This window comes from Hypanus sabinus, chromosome 12, assembly GCF_030144855.1.
Source record: "Hypanus sabinus isolate sHypSab1 chromosome 12, sHypSab1.hap1, whole genome shotgun sequence".
Classification (NCBI taxonomy): Eukaryota; Metazoa; Chordata; class Chondrichthyes; order Myliobatiformes; family Dasyatidae; genus Hypanus; species Hypanus sabinus.
In genome coordinates, this window is record NC_082717.1 from 64,511,553 (window position 1) to 64,529,186 (window position 17,634).

The window sequence follows — 17,634 nt, forward strand, 5'->3', positions numbered from 1 at the left end:
CGGCCCTTCGAGCCTGCACCGCCATTCAGTATGATCATGGCTGATCATCCAACTCAGAACCCTGTACCTGCTTCCTCTCCATACCCCCGATCCCTTTCGCCACAAGGGCCATATCTAACTTCCTCTTAAATATAGCCAATGAACCGGCCTCAACTGTTTCCTGTGGCAGAGAATTCCACAGATTCACCACTCTCTGTGTGAAGAAGTTTTTCCTCATCTCGGTCCTAAAAGGCTTCCCCTTTTTCCTTAAACTGTGACCCCTCGTTCTGGACCTCCCCAACATTGGTAACAATTTTCCTGCATCTAGCCTGTCCAATCCCTTTAGAATTTTATACGTTTCAATAAGATCCCCCCCCCCCCCGATCTTCTAAATTCCAGTGAGTATAAGCCTAGTCGATCCAGTCTTTCTTCATATGAAAGTCCTGCCATCCCAGGAATCAATCTGGTGAACCTTCTCTGTACTCCCTCTATGGCAAGAATGTCTTTCCTCAGATTAGGGGACCAAAACTGCGCACAATACTCTAGGTGTGGTCTCACCAAGGCCTTGTACAACTGCAGTAGAACCTCCCTGCTCCTGTACTCAAATCCTTTTGATATGAATGCCAACATACCATTGGCCTTTTTCACCGCCTGCTGTACCTGCATGCCCACTTTCAATGACTGGTGTACAATGACACCAAGGTCTCGTTGCATCTCCCCTTTTCCTAATCGGCCACCGTTCAGATAATAATCTATTTTCCTGTTCTTGCAACCAAAGTGGATAACCTCACATTTATCCACATTAAATTGCATCTGCCATGAATTTGCCCACTCACCTAACCTATCCAAGTCACCCTGCATCCTCTTAGCATCCTCCTCACAGCTAACACCGCCGCCCAGCTTCGTGTCATCCGCAAACTTGGGAGATGCTGCATTTAATTCCCTCATCTAAATCATTAATATATATTGTAAACAACTGGGGTCCCAGCACTGAGCCTTGCGGTACCCCACTAGTCACTGGTTGCCATTCTGAAAAGGTCCTGTTTACTCCCACTCTTTGCTTCCTGTCTGCCAACCAATTCTCTATCCACATCAATACCATACCCCCAATACCGTGTGCTTTAAGTTTGCACACTAAGCTCCTGTGTGGGACCTTGTCAAAAGCCTTTTGAAAATCTAAATATACCACATCCACTGGCTCTCCCCTATCCACTCTACTAGTTACATCTTCAAAAAATTCTATAAGATTTGTCAGACATGATTTTCCTTTTACAAATCTATGCTGACTTTGTCCGATGATTTCACCTCTTTCCAAATGTGCTGTTATCACATCTTTGATAACCGACTCTAGCATTTTCCCCACCACCGACGTCAGCCTAACCGGTCTATAATTCCCCGGTTTCTCTCTCCCTCCTTTTTTAAAAAGTGGGGTTACATTAGCCATCCTCAGGAACTAATCCAGAATCTAAGGAGTTTTGAAAAATTATCACTAATGCATCCATTTCTTGGGCTACTTCCTTAAGCATTCTGGGATGCAGACCATCTGGCCCTGGGGATTCATCTGCCTTTAATCCCTTCAATTTACCTAACACCACTTCCTTACTAACATGTATTTCCCTCAGTTCCTCCATCTCACTAGACCATCGGTCCCTTACTATTTCCAGAAGATTATTTATGTCCTCCTTAGTGAAGACAGAACCAAAGTAGTTATTCAATTGGTCTGCCATTTCTTTATTCCCTATGGTCAATTCACCTGTTTCTGACTGTAAAGGACCTACATTTGTCTTGACCAATCTTTTTCTTTTCACGTATCTATAAAAGCTTTTACAGTCAGTTTTTATGTTCCCTGCCAGCTTTCTCTCATAATCTTTTTTCCCTTTCCTAATTAAGCCCTTTGTCCTCCTCTGCTGGTCTCTGAATTTCTCCCAGTCCTCAGGTGTGCCGCTTTTTTTTTGCTAATTTATGTGTTTCTTCTTTGGACTTGATACTATCCCTAATTTCCCTTGTCAGCCACGGGTGCACTACCTTCCCTGGTTTATTCTTTTGCCAAACTGGGATGAACAATTGTTGTAGTTCATCCATGCGATCTTTAAATGCTTGCCATTGCATATCCACCGTCAACCCTTTAAGTATCATTTGCCAGTCTATCTGAGCTAATTCACATCTCATACCTTCAAAGTTACCCTTCTTTAAATTCAAAACCTTTGTTTCTGAATTAACTATGTCACTCTCCATCTTAATGAAGAATTCCACCATGTTATGGTCACTCTTACCCAAGGGGCCTCACACAACAAGATTGCTAACTAACCCTTCTTCATTGCTCAATACCCAATCTAGAATGGCCTGCTCACAAGTTGGTTTCTCGACATGTTGGTTCAGAAAACCATCCCGCATATATTCCAAGAAATCCTCTTCCTCAGCACCCTTACCAATTTGGTTCGCCCAATCTACCTGTAGATTGAAGTCACCCATTATAACTACTGTTCCTTTATTGCACGCATTTCTAATTTCCTGTTTAATGCCATCCCCAACCTCACTACTACTGTTAGGTGGCCTGTACACAACTCCCACCAGCGTTTTCTGCCCCTTAGTGTTATGCAGCTTTACCCATATCGATTCCACATCCTCCAGGCTAATGTCCTTCCTTTCTATTGCATTAATCTCCTCTCTAACCAGCAATGCTACCCCACCTCCTTTTCTTTCTTGTCTATCCTTCCTGAATATTGAATATCCCTGGATGTTGAGCTCCCATCCTTGGTCACCCTGGAGCCATGTCTGTGATCCCAACTATATCATATTCATTAATAACTATCTGCACATTCAATTCATCCACCTTGTTACGAATGCTCCTCGCATTGACGCACAAAGCCTTCAGGCTTGTTTTTACAACACTATTAGCCCTTATACCATTATGTTGAACAGTGGCTCTTTTTGCCCTGGATTTGCCTGCCTGCCACTTTTACTTTTCACCTTACTACTTTTTGCTTCTACCCTCATTTTACACCCCTCTGTCTCTCTGCACTTGTTCCCATCCCCCTGTCACATTAGCTTAAAGCCTCCTGAACAGCAGTAGCAAATGCTCCCCCTAGGACATTGATTCTAGTCCAGCCCAGGTGCAGACCGTCCTGTTTATACTGGTCTCACCTCCCCCAGAACTGGTTCCAATGCCCCAGAAATTTGAATCCCTCCCTCTTGCACCATTTTTCAAGCCACGTATTCATCTGAAATATCCTCCTATTTCTACTCTGACTAGCACGTGGCACTGGTAGTAATCCAGAGATTATTACCTTTGTAGTCCTACTTTTTAGTTTATCTCCTAACTCCCTAAATTCACCTTGTAGGACCTCATCCCATTTTTTACCTATATTGTTGGTACCTACATGCACCACGACCACTGGCTGTTCACCCTCCGATTCCAGAATGTCCTGCAGTCATGGCCGTATCTCTGGTACTGAGTCTGGCTCTGTGGCTCAGAAGGCTAGGGAACGGAAGAGGAAGAGCCTGTAATGTGCTGTAGATTTCTGTGTTCTATGTTAAAATGATTTTAAGGTCTCTCACAAAAGGGGATCCCAACCTGGGGTCCACGGACCCTTACTTAATGGAATTGGTCCATGGCGTATAAAAGGTTGGCTTAGACAAAGTCACTGTCAATTCTGAAGAAGCATAAAGAGAAGAAAGAGACCTAAGGCCTTTTGAAGTCAGTGAAGTTGGCACCTGGAAAAGATCAATGATGATGAAAGGAATCCTATGCATTAATAAATTCGAACAGCTTGCAACGTCCTTCTTGGTGGCAGGTGTCCCAAGGGGTAGTCAGTACAGCTTCAATGAGCAACTGGTTGATGAAAACTCCCAATGCATTGATGGTAAGAAATTTGGTGATCCTACTTTGAATGAATGTCATGCATTGATGGTTGGACTTCAGCTTATTGGAGGTGGTCAATTCCCAACACGTGCACCTGGAACTTCCTTTACCATTTAGCAGCACAAGCCAAAGTATTATAAAGGCATTGCTACACACAAGAATGGGCAGCTTCATTTGCTGAGAAGTTATGCATGAAATTGAACTTCATGCAATTGTCAATGCACTTCCTCATTTCAGACCCGATGATGAAAGTCATTTGTGAAGTAATTGCAGATAGCTACCTTGGACACTGCACTGAGGGACTCTTGGGGCTGGCTTGACTGATTCTAACAATCACAACCATTTTCCACTATGTGAGACAGAACACCAATGTTTTTTTCTTCAAAAAAAGTATCATATCCACCAGGGACCAATACGAATCTTGTTGAATCTCAGCTCTTAAAATTTCAAAGCATACAAAGTCATTTTAATTACATTCCAAAATATTCAGTTTTGCTTTTCTTTGACAATTCAAGATTAAGAACGTTTTTAAAATTATAATAAATTTTTAAAAAACATTAGATATCTTCAATAAGAATGGAAAATATTACAATGTTACAATGCCCAAAGATGCATTAACATTATTCACCAATTACACTGAAAAATATGAAGAAATCTCATCACTGCAAGCTGCACTAAAACAGTAGTCCACCATACAACCAATTTTTAATTCTCCTTGGCCAGTATGCAGCATCTCCTCCTGATCCCTCTTAAATTCACACTATTTCTGTATGTATGAAACAGGACCTTACAGGTAAATCTGCAGAAAAAGACATGGCCAGACTATCATTTGAGAAATGGCATTCCAAAAATGCAACAAGACCCTCGAGGAAATTAGAAAGCATCACCCCAGATCATGAGTCGAGTTTGATCCAATTCTCCTTTGAGGCCAGTCTATCAATACTGTCAAGCTAACACTTGCTCTCCATTCCTAATTATGCTCCCTTCCCCAAATGGACACAGAAACCTACGTTCATCTGTCATTTTCTTGAGTCTCACTCACCTTAAGTCGCTGCAATTTTGATATCACATCCTCCAGCACCTGGTTATCATTCTGAAGCTTAGCTATTAGCTTTTGCCATCGTACTTGAATTGCCTCTAATTCCATGTTGTATGTCTTATTAGCAGACGTCACTAGCTCATCCTTCTTTTTTCCTAGCCCTGAAGCCAGTCTGTCCATTTCTGGCTGATGATTTTTCAATTCATTCTGCAAAGTCTGGTTAAGAAAGAAAATGCATGAGTGAGAAAACGAGACAGAAAACAAGAAAACGTTGTACAATTTGGCAAAAGAACATTGAATTATTTGAGAATTTATCAACATCCTCAATGTACTTTTCAGATTAAATAGTGTATTTATCCAGCACTTAACTTTAATTCTCCAAACAGATGCTCAGAATAAAGCAATTTGATAAATGGTACAAAGCACGGGGCATGTTAATTTTTGGGAACTGCCTGTATCTATAAGCCATAATGCCTTGCAAATTTCTGTTTATTCGTATCTGCTGCTTACCTCAGTCTTCTTCAATGTTTTCTGAGCTGTTTCAAGATTAACCATTGTACTCCACTCTTGTTTAACTTGAGCTTCAGATTGATCCAGGACTGTTTTTAAGGTCTTTAGAGCATCTACATTCTGAGGACATTCCGACCCTTTTAACAAAGATTCAATTACATTAGCCATTCTGTGCAACAAGGCTCAAGTAACAATAATCCATGTTGTTGATGCACATAATTACAAATACAAGTCATTACTATTGATGCATTTATAACGCAAAGCACACAATATTGCATTATGATCTACATTTATAGAGTACCAGTCAATTGTACAATGAAGATGATCAAAAAAACTTTGCTATGCTGTTTCATTTCAGCTTCTCCAAACTAAACACAGTTTAGTAGAACACAGTATATAAGCTTTGGTGGAGCTGAACTCAAAAAAGAGACAGTGCAGTCTGATGTGGCTCATTCTACACTGGCATAAAGTGGTACTTTCCACTAGCAAGATACAGCATTATACTTTAAGTACACCACCTTCTGCTGTTCCATCCATAAAAAGACACTCAGAATATTGGTCATTGTGTTTATGAAGAAATTAAATGCTTCCTTGTAGCACTTTTGAGAGTTCTCATCATTCCAAAGCACTCTGCAGTCAAACAAGTCCAATCACCTTTCAATGAGAAACACAAAAGCCTACATGCCTGTAGCAAGTCCACCAATTTAATAATTGTCAGGTTACTGCTTGGGCAACACCAATTAAGGGTAAATCCTCAAAGAATCCATCAGGAATAAGCTTGGCATCTTTAACTCTCATATTAAATTGGTGGCTTACATTCTACAACCAATGGTTGTTCCAAAAAAAACCAGCACTTCTCTGAGTGCTGTATTCCCATCAGTGTTAGTGGTCTGGATTATCTCAGCTCTTTCGACCTGATTAAATTGTACGTGATTCATCTATTAACAAAATACTATAATAGCTGAAACACAGGAGATGCTGGAGGAACTCATGCAGAAGAATGGGCAGTGAACATTTTCAGCAGAGACCCTTCATCTGAAAACATAACAATGGCCATGCAGGAAGAATTGTAAATAAGCAGTGATAACCAAACGAGGTGCAAAAGTCCACACTGTTAAGAAAACTAATCTTAAAATAAAAGGACAAGTCATCACTCAACATTTTCCCAACACAAAAGGTTGTAGTTGAAATGCAGAACTGTCACCTTGTTGCAATTGCTGTTTTGTCTGTAGTTTCTGAAGAATTGATCTGTATCGATTGTTTGTATTATTAAAGTCCTCCTGGAGGAAGTTGGGAGCTCCAGGTTCACTGATGAGCACTTCCCCACGAGCCAGTAGTTTCTCTAAACTTGGAGCTACATCGAGCAACTGGATGATTTGATCCTGCAACAAAGGAAAATAAGTACATGATTCACATCTAATTCCTTCATTAAGTTTCTCTCGAGTATAAATTGAGACAAATTGTGCAACTTCCCAGCACTTTTACTTCTCCTTTGAGCAATTTTGTTGCTATTTTTACTACAGCTGGGGGAAAAACAGAAACCAGCCTTATTGGTGGTTGAACCATTATAGAGGCAAATCAGAAATTATCAGTTCCTGCCCTGTTGCAAGCTCATGGACAAATGCTTCATCCATACCTGAGGATTTGACTTACCGAGCTCCTCCAGCTTGTTTTTGCTCTAGATCTGCCCTCTTTCATTGCTCCACAAAATATCAAACCTCATTGTACTCTCAAGCCACAACATTGGACGTATACTTTTGTTATATTTTGTTCAATTTTTATACAAAATATATCAATAATCACTGATACACATCTTATCTGCTGAATAATGATGGTCCAACTGCATCAAAGCTTTCAATCAATAGCATTATATTACCCCAGATACACATTGTATCGAAAAACTGAGTGAATGCAAAAAGCACACGACACTAATTCATTGTTAAGACAATTTTTCCTTTCCCAAATCATCAGGAGGGTCTGGGTCCAATCGGAACAGACATGACAGGAGAACTTTACGTACATACAAGTTTCAAACAAAAAAAGGATGAGCCTCCAATTTATCCCTACTTTTCCCAAATCAAATCACCAACACTTCTACCTCTAGACTGACCCCACATCAATCTCACTACTGCATATGATCCTACAACAATCACCCTGGCACATTCCTCTCCTGAAACCATCTCTCTTGTAAGTGGTTGCTTTCACGAAGTAATGTCATTCAATACATAATACCAAAATTAGATTGGAAGGCAGGAAAACTTGACAAAATTGAATATGCTTGAGATTCTTTATTTTGTTACATCGCTAGCCTTAGTATCATTAATTTGTATTGTTTCAAGATTGTTCTGTTAGTTTCTCAATAAAGGATTGAACATATTCTTCAACTTTGGAACTTTGTTATTGGGTAGATAATGTGTCGTACAGCATCAATCCCCCATGCTTAGTCTGCAAGCGGCTTGGTTTGTTTTCAAATAACCGCCATGCCTATGAGCAGCAGAAATAGTTTTCCCCTCACCCCACCCACTTGCAGTTATTATTCTTTCTCATCAGACTTGTGTTTTGATGCGATTTATTATAATATTGTCAAGGTATGTATTACATATCATGATCTTAATGTATTTTCTCTTTTTTTTAAAAAAAAAATTGACAAAATCAACTTAAGGACATCTGTAAAAACACAACCAGTCCCTTACTGGGGATAGCCTGCATCAAATTGTACAGTCTTGTCAGATCACGATCTACATTTCAACACAATCAGCTACAAATCAAGAACAATACAAGACAGTCAAGACAAAACAGGTGAACAGGGAAAGGGAATGAAAAACTTGGGAGAAGTTAGAGCAAATGATGTCCTCACTGAAATACACAGAATTCTTCAGGGGCTTGCCAGGACTGATACAGCGTTAATGTTTTCTGCGGTCAGAGCACAAACTAACAAGTTAGATATTCATAAGATAAAGAAAAAAATTACCCGGTGGGCCACGAACCTTCGATTTTGGGACCATGAAAGCTGAGCTGATTGCATTAGAAACAATTTAATAGATCTTTAGACATGAAAGGAAAAAGGCATACAGGGTTAACACAGGAAAATGACAGTGTAAAAGACAAACCGAAAAGTGGAAAAACAAAAGGCAATTTTTCTTACTAAGAAATTTTGGTATTGCAAGTAAGCAAATGGAAATACTTACTAAAGGGATCAACTTTCCTCAAATTTTACTTTACAGTTGATCTACAATTTTATTTAGTTATGTTTGTCCCCATTCTCAACAATTAAACCACATGATAACACACTACAGTACAAGACTATTTACCTGACAAGACTCATTCGCTTTACCACTGGTCATGCTCTTCAGCCAGTCTTCTTTGCATTTTATTATCGTTTCAAGCTCATGCAACTCTTGATAAATATTGTTTAGGTCCTCTTGATATTGGACTTTGTGGCTCAACCTCTCCATTTGCTGTTTGTTGTTGTTCCATTCTGCTAACACCTTGTCCAGGATGTGCATCAGTTCTTCTGTTGACAGCCCTTCTGCAAGTATTTACATTGAACAACCATTAGTGTACAATAAGGCTAATAACACACTCAATACATGACTAAATAATCTTTCCATTTTTGGAATGAATAATTTTGAATTCCAACTTACCCAGTTTGTGAATTGGGAATTCTAAAAAAAATATATAATCCTAGAAAGAAAATGGGAATCCCAGCTCTTCATATCTATGAATTTACATTAGCAACTATGTACCAATCACGTCATCCTTATGAACTGCTTTGGTTTGACTCAAGACTGAATATAATCATCAAATATACAAATGATAAATGGTGCAAAACTTCCATTCTTAATTCATTTACATCCCTGCTTATTTTACTGCTTTCAGTGTGAAAACTACAATGTAGAAATCAGAGTTTGCTCCTGCCAGCACTGCAGACTATCTCTCATGTAACAAATGGCTTCCACAGGTGCACCAGGCAGCAAGACAATTCCTGATGGCAGATTAAATAGTTACAAACAGAAAAGAGAGCTGATTTTTTTTAACTATAAGTTGCAAGTACCGATCCAAACTGATGAAAATTACTTGCTCCTACAAAAGGAGAATCTCCAGATGTGCCAGCACCACCTCCAGACAACTGGTGGAAAATATATTAACTATTAATATCATGTCCATGAACATTCAAGAATAAGTTGTGGAATCTGCAGCGATATGGGAGTTGCAGTTTAGGTATTCAAAAGGGTCATGTTATTGTCACAACAGATATACCTCACAGAGCACAGCATCATCAGAATTTCGAATACCTTTCATGGAATCCTCAAATTCAAGCATCCATGATATGTGGACATTGTCAAGTTCAAGCAACAGCAACAGAATTAAATAAACTGAATTTTCTGAGTCTGGGGCTTTAGGCCTACTCCAGGCTGCTCTAGGGATTCAGCTTCACCGACTCAATTTGGTTCAGAATGCTTGCTTCTATTGTTTGCATGATTTGTGTTCCCCCCACCCCACCTTCTCAGCACACTGGGTGTTGGTCTTTGTTTTAAATTAGGTTCTTTTGGGTTTCTTGCTTAATGGCTGCCCGCAAGCAAACTAATCTCAAGGTTGCAAAATGCACACATTCATTGATATTAAATGTACTTTGAATCTTTGATGAAATTAACAATGTATTGTAAAACAGAAAGCCACTGCATTACAGTTGTAGTGAGAGACACTACAAACTCCACTGAATCCATAGCAGAGAAAAATTCTGTAATTTCAGCAACATTGGCTCAGACTTAATGAGCAGGGATCTTGGATCCTGTAACATATCAGGGGGGGCGGGGAGGCCTGGTGGTGAGATGTGGCCTGGATATTCTTTTTCTTAGGGAGTGTAACTACGAGCGACGTAGATGATCCAGAAGAAAACACCAGAGGCAACCTCCTCAGTCTGGGACCTCAGTCTAACGGAAGATAAGGGCAAAGCAAATGGATAAGGACAAAGGAGATGATCAATATGTGGAAAAGTGTGAGCTCATTTTCTGATTTAAAAACAAGGCAACAAATTTTTCTTTGGCAAGAGATCCTGGTGCTCAACTGACCTGGATGCTTCCGCACAAAATCAATAGAAGTTAATACGTAGAAACAGCAAGCAATGAGAAAGGCAATTACAACGAATTCAAGAAAATTTCAACAATTCAAAAATTTCAGGCAACTTGCCATTCCAGCTTGTAAATCTGCCTAGTCTTGTTACAAATTTATGCACTTGTAATACTAATCCCATTTTTCTCCTTCCATAGACATATCCTGGTTATTTCCAACATCCTCCTCCTTTTGGTTTCAGATTTCAGCTATATCTCTGGCCTGTATTTCATAGTTCTATACATCTCTTGGTTTTCTATTTCAAATTACCATCAATCCATTAACTAGATATCTCCACACACTGGACTTGGCATACTGAAGATCACAGAAAGAACAAACCCCATTTCCAGAAAAGTTGGGATATTTTCCAAAATGCAATAAAAACAAAAATCTGTGATATGTTAATTCACGTGAGCCTTTATTTAACTGACAAAAGTACAAAGAAAAGATTTTCAATAGTTTTACTGACCAACTTAATTGTATTTTGTAAATAGACACAAATTTAGAATTTGATGGCTGCAACACACTCAACAAAAGTTGGGACAGAGGCATGTTTACCATTGTGTTACATCACCTTTCCTTTTAATAACACTTTTTAATCATTTTGGAACTGAGGATACTAATTATAGTAGATTTGTGATTGGAAATTTTGTCCATTCTTGCTTGATATAAGACTTCAGCTGCTCAACAGTCCGTGGTCTCCGTTGTCTGATTCTCCCCTTCATGATGCGCCAGACATTTTCAATAGGAGATAGATCTGGACTGGCAGCAGGCCAGTCAAGCACACTCACTCTGTGTCTACAAAGCCACGCTGTTGTAGCCCATGCAGAATGTGGTCTGGCATTGTCCTGCAGAAATAAGCATGGACGTCTCGGGAAGAGACATCGCCTTGATGGCAACATGCACAAGACCTAGTGCATTTATAACCTATTTAATATTATGTTATGTTTTTCTTTATATATGAAATTTAATAAAAAGATTGAAAAAGAAAGAATGAACACGTGTCTCTCTAAAATCCTAATATATGCCTCAGAGTCAATGGTACCTTCACATACTCACCCACGTCGTGGGCACTGATGCACCCCCCATACCATCACAGATGCTGGCTTCTGCACCTTTTGCTGATAACAATCAGGATGGTTGTTTTCATCTTTGGCACAGAGAACTCGGTGCCCGTTTTTTCGGAAAACTAGCTGAAATGTGGACTCATCTGACCACAGCACACAGTTCCACAGTCTTTCTGTCCATCTGAGATGAGCTCGGGCCCAGAGAACTCGCCGGCGTTTCTGCAGAGTTGATATATGGCTTCCTCCTTCCATAATACGGTTTCAAGTTGCATTTCTGGATGCAGCGACAGACTGTGTTAAGTGACGATGGTTTTCCGAAGTACTCCCGAGCCCAGGTGGCTATAATTGTCACAGTAGCATGAAGGTTTCTTAGGCAGTGCTACCTGAGGGCTCGAAGATCACGCGCATTCAACAGTGGTTTCCGACCTTGCCCTTTACACACTGAGATGTCTCTGAATTCTCTGAATCTTTTCACAATATTATGTACTGTAGATGTTGAAAGACCTAAATTCTCTGCAATTTTGCGTTGGGAAATGTTCCTTTTGAACTAACAGTTCTCTCACGAATTTTGGCACAAAGGGGTGAGCCACGACCATCCTTGCTTGCAAAGACTGAGCCGCTGATGGACGCTACTCTTATACCCAGTCATAATACCTCACCTGCTACCAATTAGCCTGCTTAATGTGGAGTCTTCCAAACCAGTGGAATTTGAATATTCTGTGCACTTTTCAATCTTATTTTAACTCTGTCCCAACTTTTGTTGAGTGTGTTGCAGCCATCAAATTCTAAATTTGTGTATATTTACAAAATACAATTAAGTTGGTCAATAAAACTATTGAAAAATGTAACCAAGGCAAATACATGCTTGATAGAGCTCCTTAGAAAAACATATAATTCAGATAATGGTAGTAGAATCATTTCAAGCATGTATAAGGGGTTGTCAAATCTTAAAACACATTCGACTTCATACATTAAAACAAAATGGGAGAAGGAAGGAGGGATAATTATATCTGAGGAAGAATGGACAACAATATGGAGATATCAATGGAAGTGTACCAATTCACAGAAATGGAGGGAGTTTGGATGGAAAAACTTGATAAGATATTTTATTACACCCTCTCAGAAATCCCATTATGATAGTAACCTCCCTGTTTGCTGGAGAAATTGTGGAAATCAAAATGCAAATCATTATCATATTTTTTGGGACTGTCCTGTTATCAAAAACTATTGGAGGGGGATACATAATACCCTACAAGACATCTTTAAATGTGAAATACCCTTGGAGAGTAAGACCATATATTTTGGATATATACCTCAAGAACGTTTGAAAAGAGATAGATATTTAATGAATAAACTGTTGGTGGCTGGTAAAAAGACTCTTACTAGGAAATGGTTATCACAGGAGAGCCCAACTTTAAATACACGGATGGAAATTACAATGGACATTTACAAAATGGAGAAGATAACAGCATCTGTTGGAGAAGATAACAGCATTTTGACTGTTATGAACCAGGACACTGAAAAATCAGAGTACAGGCCATGATACTGCGTTATAACTTTCATAATATCACTGGTGCGGCATGGTCACCACACTGCAGGAACAACACGAGTGCACTGGAAGGATCCAAAGGAATTTACAAAATACTATCAGGGATGGAACATTTCAAATATGAAGAGAGAATGGATTGGTTGGATTTGTTTCGTTTGCAGCAAAGGCCACTGAGAGAGAATCTCAAGGAGGTACACAAAATTATGAGGAGTTGGATAATGAGAAACTTTTCTCTATAACAGAAATGTACACACAAATAGCATGGGTTTACAGTGAAAAATAAGGTGGTTAGGGGGCATCAAAGGAAATTTTATTTTGAGCCAGAGAGTGGCTGAAATCTGAACCACAAATCCTGAAAAGGTTAATCTTCAAATTTCCAGCATTTGCTGCCATCTGGCTTTCACTTTCAGTTTACTGATTATAAGTAGCTGCACAAAATCCACATTTTCTGTCAATAATATTAACCTACCGACTGCGCACTTAGAGCACTTTGCTCTTTCTTTCCAATTTCTGACATCTGTAATTTTTGTATTTGGTAATAGTAAGCTCCAAATATCTATTCTGAACTAAATCATATACAAAAAGGTATCATCTTTTACCATAGTTTCTTCAGTTAGTTTCCAGTCAACGAATAGAGAAAGTAATTGAAACAAATAATTACAAACGCTGGTTGCCTGAAAGTAAAATGCTAAGTGCCCAATGTTCTGATGAAAGATCACTGATCTGCAACAGTGACTCTTCCTTTCTCCACCAATGTGATTTCAGCACCTTCTAGTTTTGCATCTCAGGAGAAAATTCAGCTCTATATATTAATTGAACTACAGCACAAAAATTTGCATCAAGTTCCTCACACTTCAGTTTGGTTTACCTTTCTCCATTGGTTCAAGCAAGGCCTGTCTTCTTTGTCTTATTTCCTTCAATTGTCCCTCACGTTCAGCCATTTCTTTTTCCAATGTCTGTAAATAGAGTTAATTCAACAAATGTCAATATTACGCTCAGGCGCTAATAATTTAGTGAAATTGTATGACAGGTCTTGCGCTTATAGTCGTTATTAAGATGGTGCCGGTATCTGGTGACTCTGTGCGTGCTCTCCACAGCAAACTGCCCTCTGCACTATCCTGTACCCGAGAAACCCTTCTAAACCTCCAATTTGCTACATCTAGCAAGATCAACAACACCCTGACGAAGCTACTGACCCGGCTGGAGATCACTGACACACCAGAATTGCTTCTTCAACTCCAGACCGCACCTGGACCCGATCATCAAGGCCTGGTCCGAGGTCCACCACGTTCCCGGAGACCCGCGGCCTGCTACTGTGTCGGAGCGCCTGGAGACATGGCCCATTCCGACCAGCACCTCTCCGAAGCAAACGACCACACAGAAGTGACGTCGAAGACCTCAAGGTATCTCAGACGCTTCCCCAGAGCGACCACCATAGAGCCCCATTGGTGGCCATCCACAGCTGCTGGAAGTGAGGCCTCCGCCGCCGACCTCGGAAAGCAAGCCCGGGGCTCGGCTGGAACGGAGGCCTCCGCAACCGTGACTCAGTTCATGGACTTGTTTCAGCCGGCAGCCCAGCCCTCCAGGATTAATTTCAGCTTCAGGGCCTGACCCGATCAACAGCCCGGGCACCTGGCAGTTGGAAGTGGCAGCGGAGCCTCCCCCGTCACTCGGTCCAACCTGGAGCGCCCAACGACGCGACCCGCCAGACACATCCACCAACCTCAAAGAGCTACCAACAACACACTGCATTGATGGAAACCTGGAAAGATGCATTATTTACTGAGGAAGCGTGGGAAAAGAGCTGGACGGCTGCTCAGATTGAAGCAGAGGGGCTTTAGGGTCCCTCTGTCCACCATCCTACTAGCTAATGTGCAAGCCATAGGGAACAAGGTGGATGATCTTAAAGGGAGACTCACCTACTGCAGGGAGATGCAGAACTGCTGTGTATTCTGCTTCACAGAGACCTGGCTCTCTCTCCCCTGCCACCCCCGACTGTGACTCTGCCACATCCGACCAAAGGGATTTTCGATCCATTGGATGGACCGCATGGCGTCTTCAGGCAAGACAAAGGAAGATGGTGTCTGCCTACTTGACAAGCTCCTGCAGTCCGGACCTGGAACATCTGTCGGTGAAGTGTCATCCCTGTTATCTGCCATGGGAATTCACCTCAGTCGTACTGACAGCAGTCTACATTCCCCCCCCCCCGCCCCCCCAGGCAGACGTGGAGTGTGCCGTGAATACACTGTATGCCAATATCACTGAACCTGAGACCAGGTATCCGGAGGCTTTGCTCATTACAGACGGGGACTTTAACCAGGCCAACTCAGAAAAGCGCCACCAAAGTTATACCAACATGTCTCCTGCTCCACTAGAGGCCCGAATATACTTGACCACTGCTACACAGCAATCAAGGATGCCTACCATTCCGTCCAATGACCTCACTTCGGAAAATAGGACCATCAGGCCGTACTCCTTTTCCCGGTTTACAAACAGAAACTGAAGCGGGAGGGCACAGTGTCAAAAGTGGTGTCGCGTTGGATAGAGGAAATGGATGAAGTCCTCCGTGACTGCTTTGAATCGGTGGACTGGTTAGTATTCAAGGTCTCGGCAGCTAACCTCGATGAGTATGCCTCAGCTGTCATGGACTTTATCTGGAAATGCACAGAGGACTGTGTGTCTCGCAAGACGATCCGGGTATTCCCTAACTGGAAACCTTGGATGAATTATGAGGTCCAGTCCCTTTTGAAGGCTAGAGCTGGGGCTTTTAGGTCTGGGGATACCAGTTGCTACACGGAATCCAGGCGTGAACTCCAGAAAGCCATTAAGGGCAGCAAGAGGCAATATTGAGCCAAGTTGGAAGCCCAGGCTAACCAGAGGGATGCCAGTAGACTATGGCAGGGTTTAAATGAGATCACTGGGCACAAAGAAAAGGCTGGGAATATCAATAACTGTAGCGCTTCTCTTCCTGACAAACTTAACGTATTCTGCGCCAGATTCGAACAGAAGAGGAGCTTCCCGCTCCTTCCGGATGAACCGGACCAGGTGGCGTCGAGATTCGCGTCAAGGCGGCGAGAGGCCCAGATGGCGTCCTGGGACGGGTTCTCCGGGCCTGTGCAAGTGAGCAAGCTGGAGTGTTTGCTGACATCTTCAACTGCTCCCTGCGTCAGTCTAAGATCCCCTCGTGTTTTAAGAAGGCACCAATAATCCCGGTAATCCCGAAGAAAAGCAAGATGGCATGCCTGAATGACTATCGACCTGTGGCTCTGACATCAATTGCTATGAAGTGCTTCGAGCGATTGGTTATGGCACACATCAACCATAACCTACCGGACAACCTCGACGCATTGCAATTCGCCTACCGGAGCAACAGGTCAATGGCAGATGTCATCTCTCTGGCACTACATTCCTCCTTAGAACACCTGGAGAATAAAGACGCATATGTAAGGCTCCTTTTCACTGACTACAGCTCTGCCTTTAATACCATCACTCTAAATAAACTGATTCCTAAGCTCCAGAACCTGGATCTTAGCACTCAGATCTGCAGCTAGATCTTCAACTTCCTCACAGACAGGACCCAGGCTGTAAAAATTGGGGACAAGCTCTCCTCTACAATCACTCTGAGCACCAGTGCCCCACAAGGCTGTGTACTCAGCCCCCTGCTGTATTCACTGTACACCCATGATTGTTTAGCCAAGTTTCCATCGAACTCAATATATAAGTTTGCTGATGACACCACAATTGTAGGCCGTATCTTGGGTAATGATGAGTCTGAGTACAGAGAGGAAATTAAGAATCTGGTGGCATGATGTGAAGACAATAACCTATCCCTCAACGTCAGCAAGATGAAAGAATTGGTTGTTGACTTCAGAAGGAGTAGCGGACCGCACAATCCCATCTACACCAGTGGTGCGCAGGTGGAACAGGTCAAAAGCTTTAAGTTCCTCGGGGTGAATATCACAAATGACCTGACTTGGTCTAACCAAGCAGAGTCCACTGCCAAGAAGGCCCATCAGAGCCTTTACTTCCTGAGAAAGCTGAAGAAATTTGGCCTGTCCCCTAAAACCCTCACTAATTTTTATAGATGCACCGTTGAAAGCTTTCTTCTAGGGTGCATCACAACCTGGTATGGAAGTTGTCCTGTCCAAGACCGGAAGAAGCTGCAGAAGATCATGAACATAGCCCAGTACATCACACAAACCAATCTTCCATCCTTGGACTCACTTTACACCGCACACTGTCGGAGCAGTGCTGCCAGGATAATCAAGGACACGACCCACCCAGCCAACACACTTTTTGTCCCTCTTCCCTCTGGGAAAAGGTTCAGGAGCTTGAAGATTCGTATGGCCAGATTTGAGAACTGCTTTTTCCAACTGTGATAAGACTGCTGAACGGATCCTGACCCAGATCTGGGCCGTACCTTCCAAATATCCAGACCTGACTTGCACTACCCTACTTTCCCTTTTCTAGTTTCTAATTATGATTTATAATTTAAATTTTTATTATATTTACTTTG

At 41.6% G+C, this 17,634-nt stretch overlaps 1 protein-coding gene across 5 annotated transcripts in view; it reads right to left on the reverse strand.

Annotated features, from left to right (window-relative positions):
* Window positions 1-17,634, reverse strand: part of LOC132402945 (utrophin-like) — a 477,671-nt gene that overhangs the window by 330,322 nt on the left and 129,715 nt on the right. For all 5 annotated transcript variants that reach the window (XM_059986085.1, XM_059986086.1, XM_059986083.1 and 2 more), the window contains exons 18-22: window positions 13,987-14,074; window positions 8,702-8,919; window positions 6,595-6,772; window positions 5,391-5,527; window positions 4,884-5,096 (exon numbers count right to left, since the gene is read on the reverse strand). In XM_059986085.1, coding sequence (XP_059842068.1) covers window positions 4,884-5,096; window positions 5,391-5,527; window positions 6,595-6,772; window positions 8,702-8,919; window positions 13,987-14,074 — 834 coding nt within the window. The remainder of the gene's footprint in view (window positions 1-4,883; window positions 5,097-5,390; window positions 5,528-6,594; window positions 6,773-8,701; window positions 8,920-13,986; window positions 14,075-17,634) is intronic.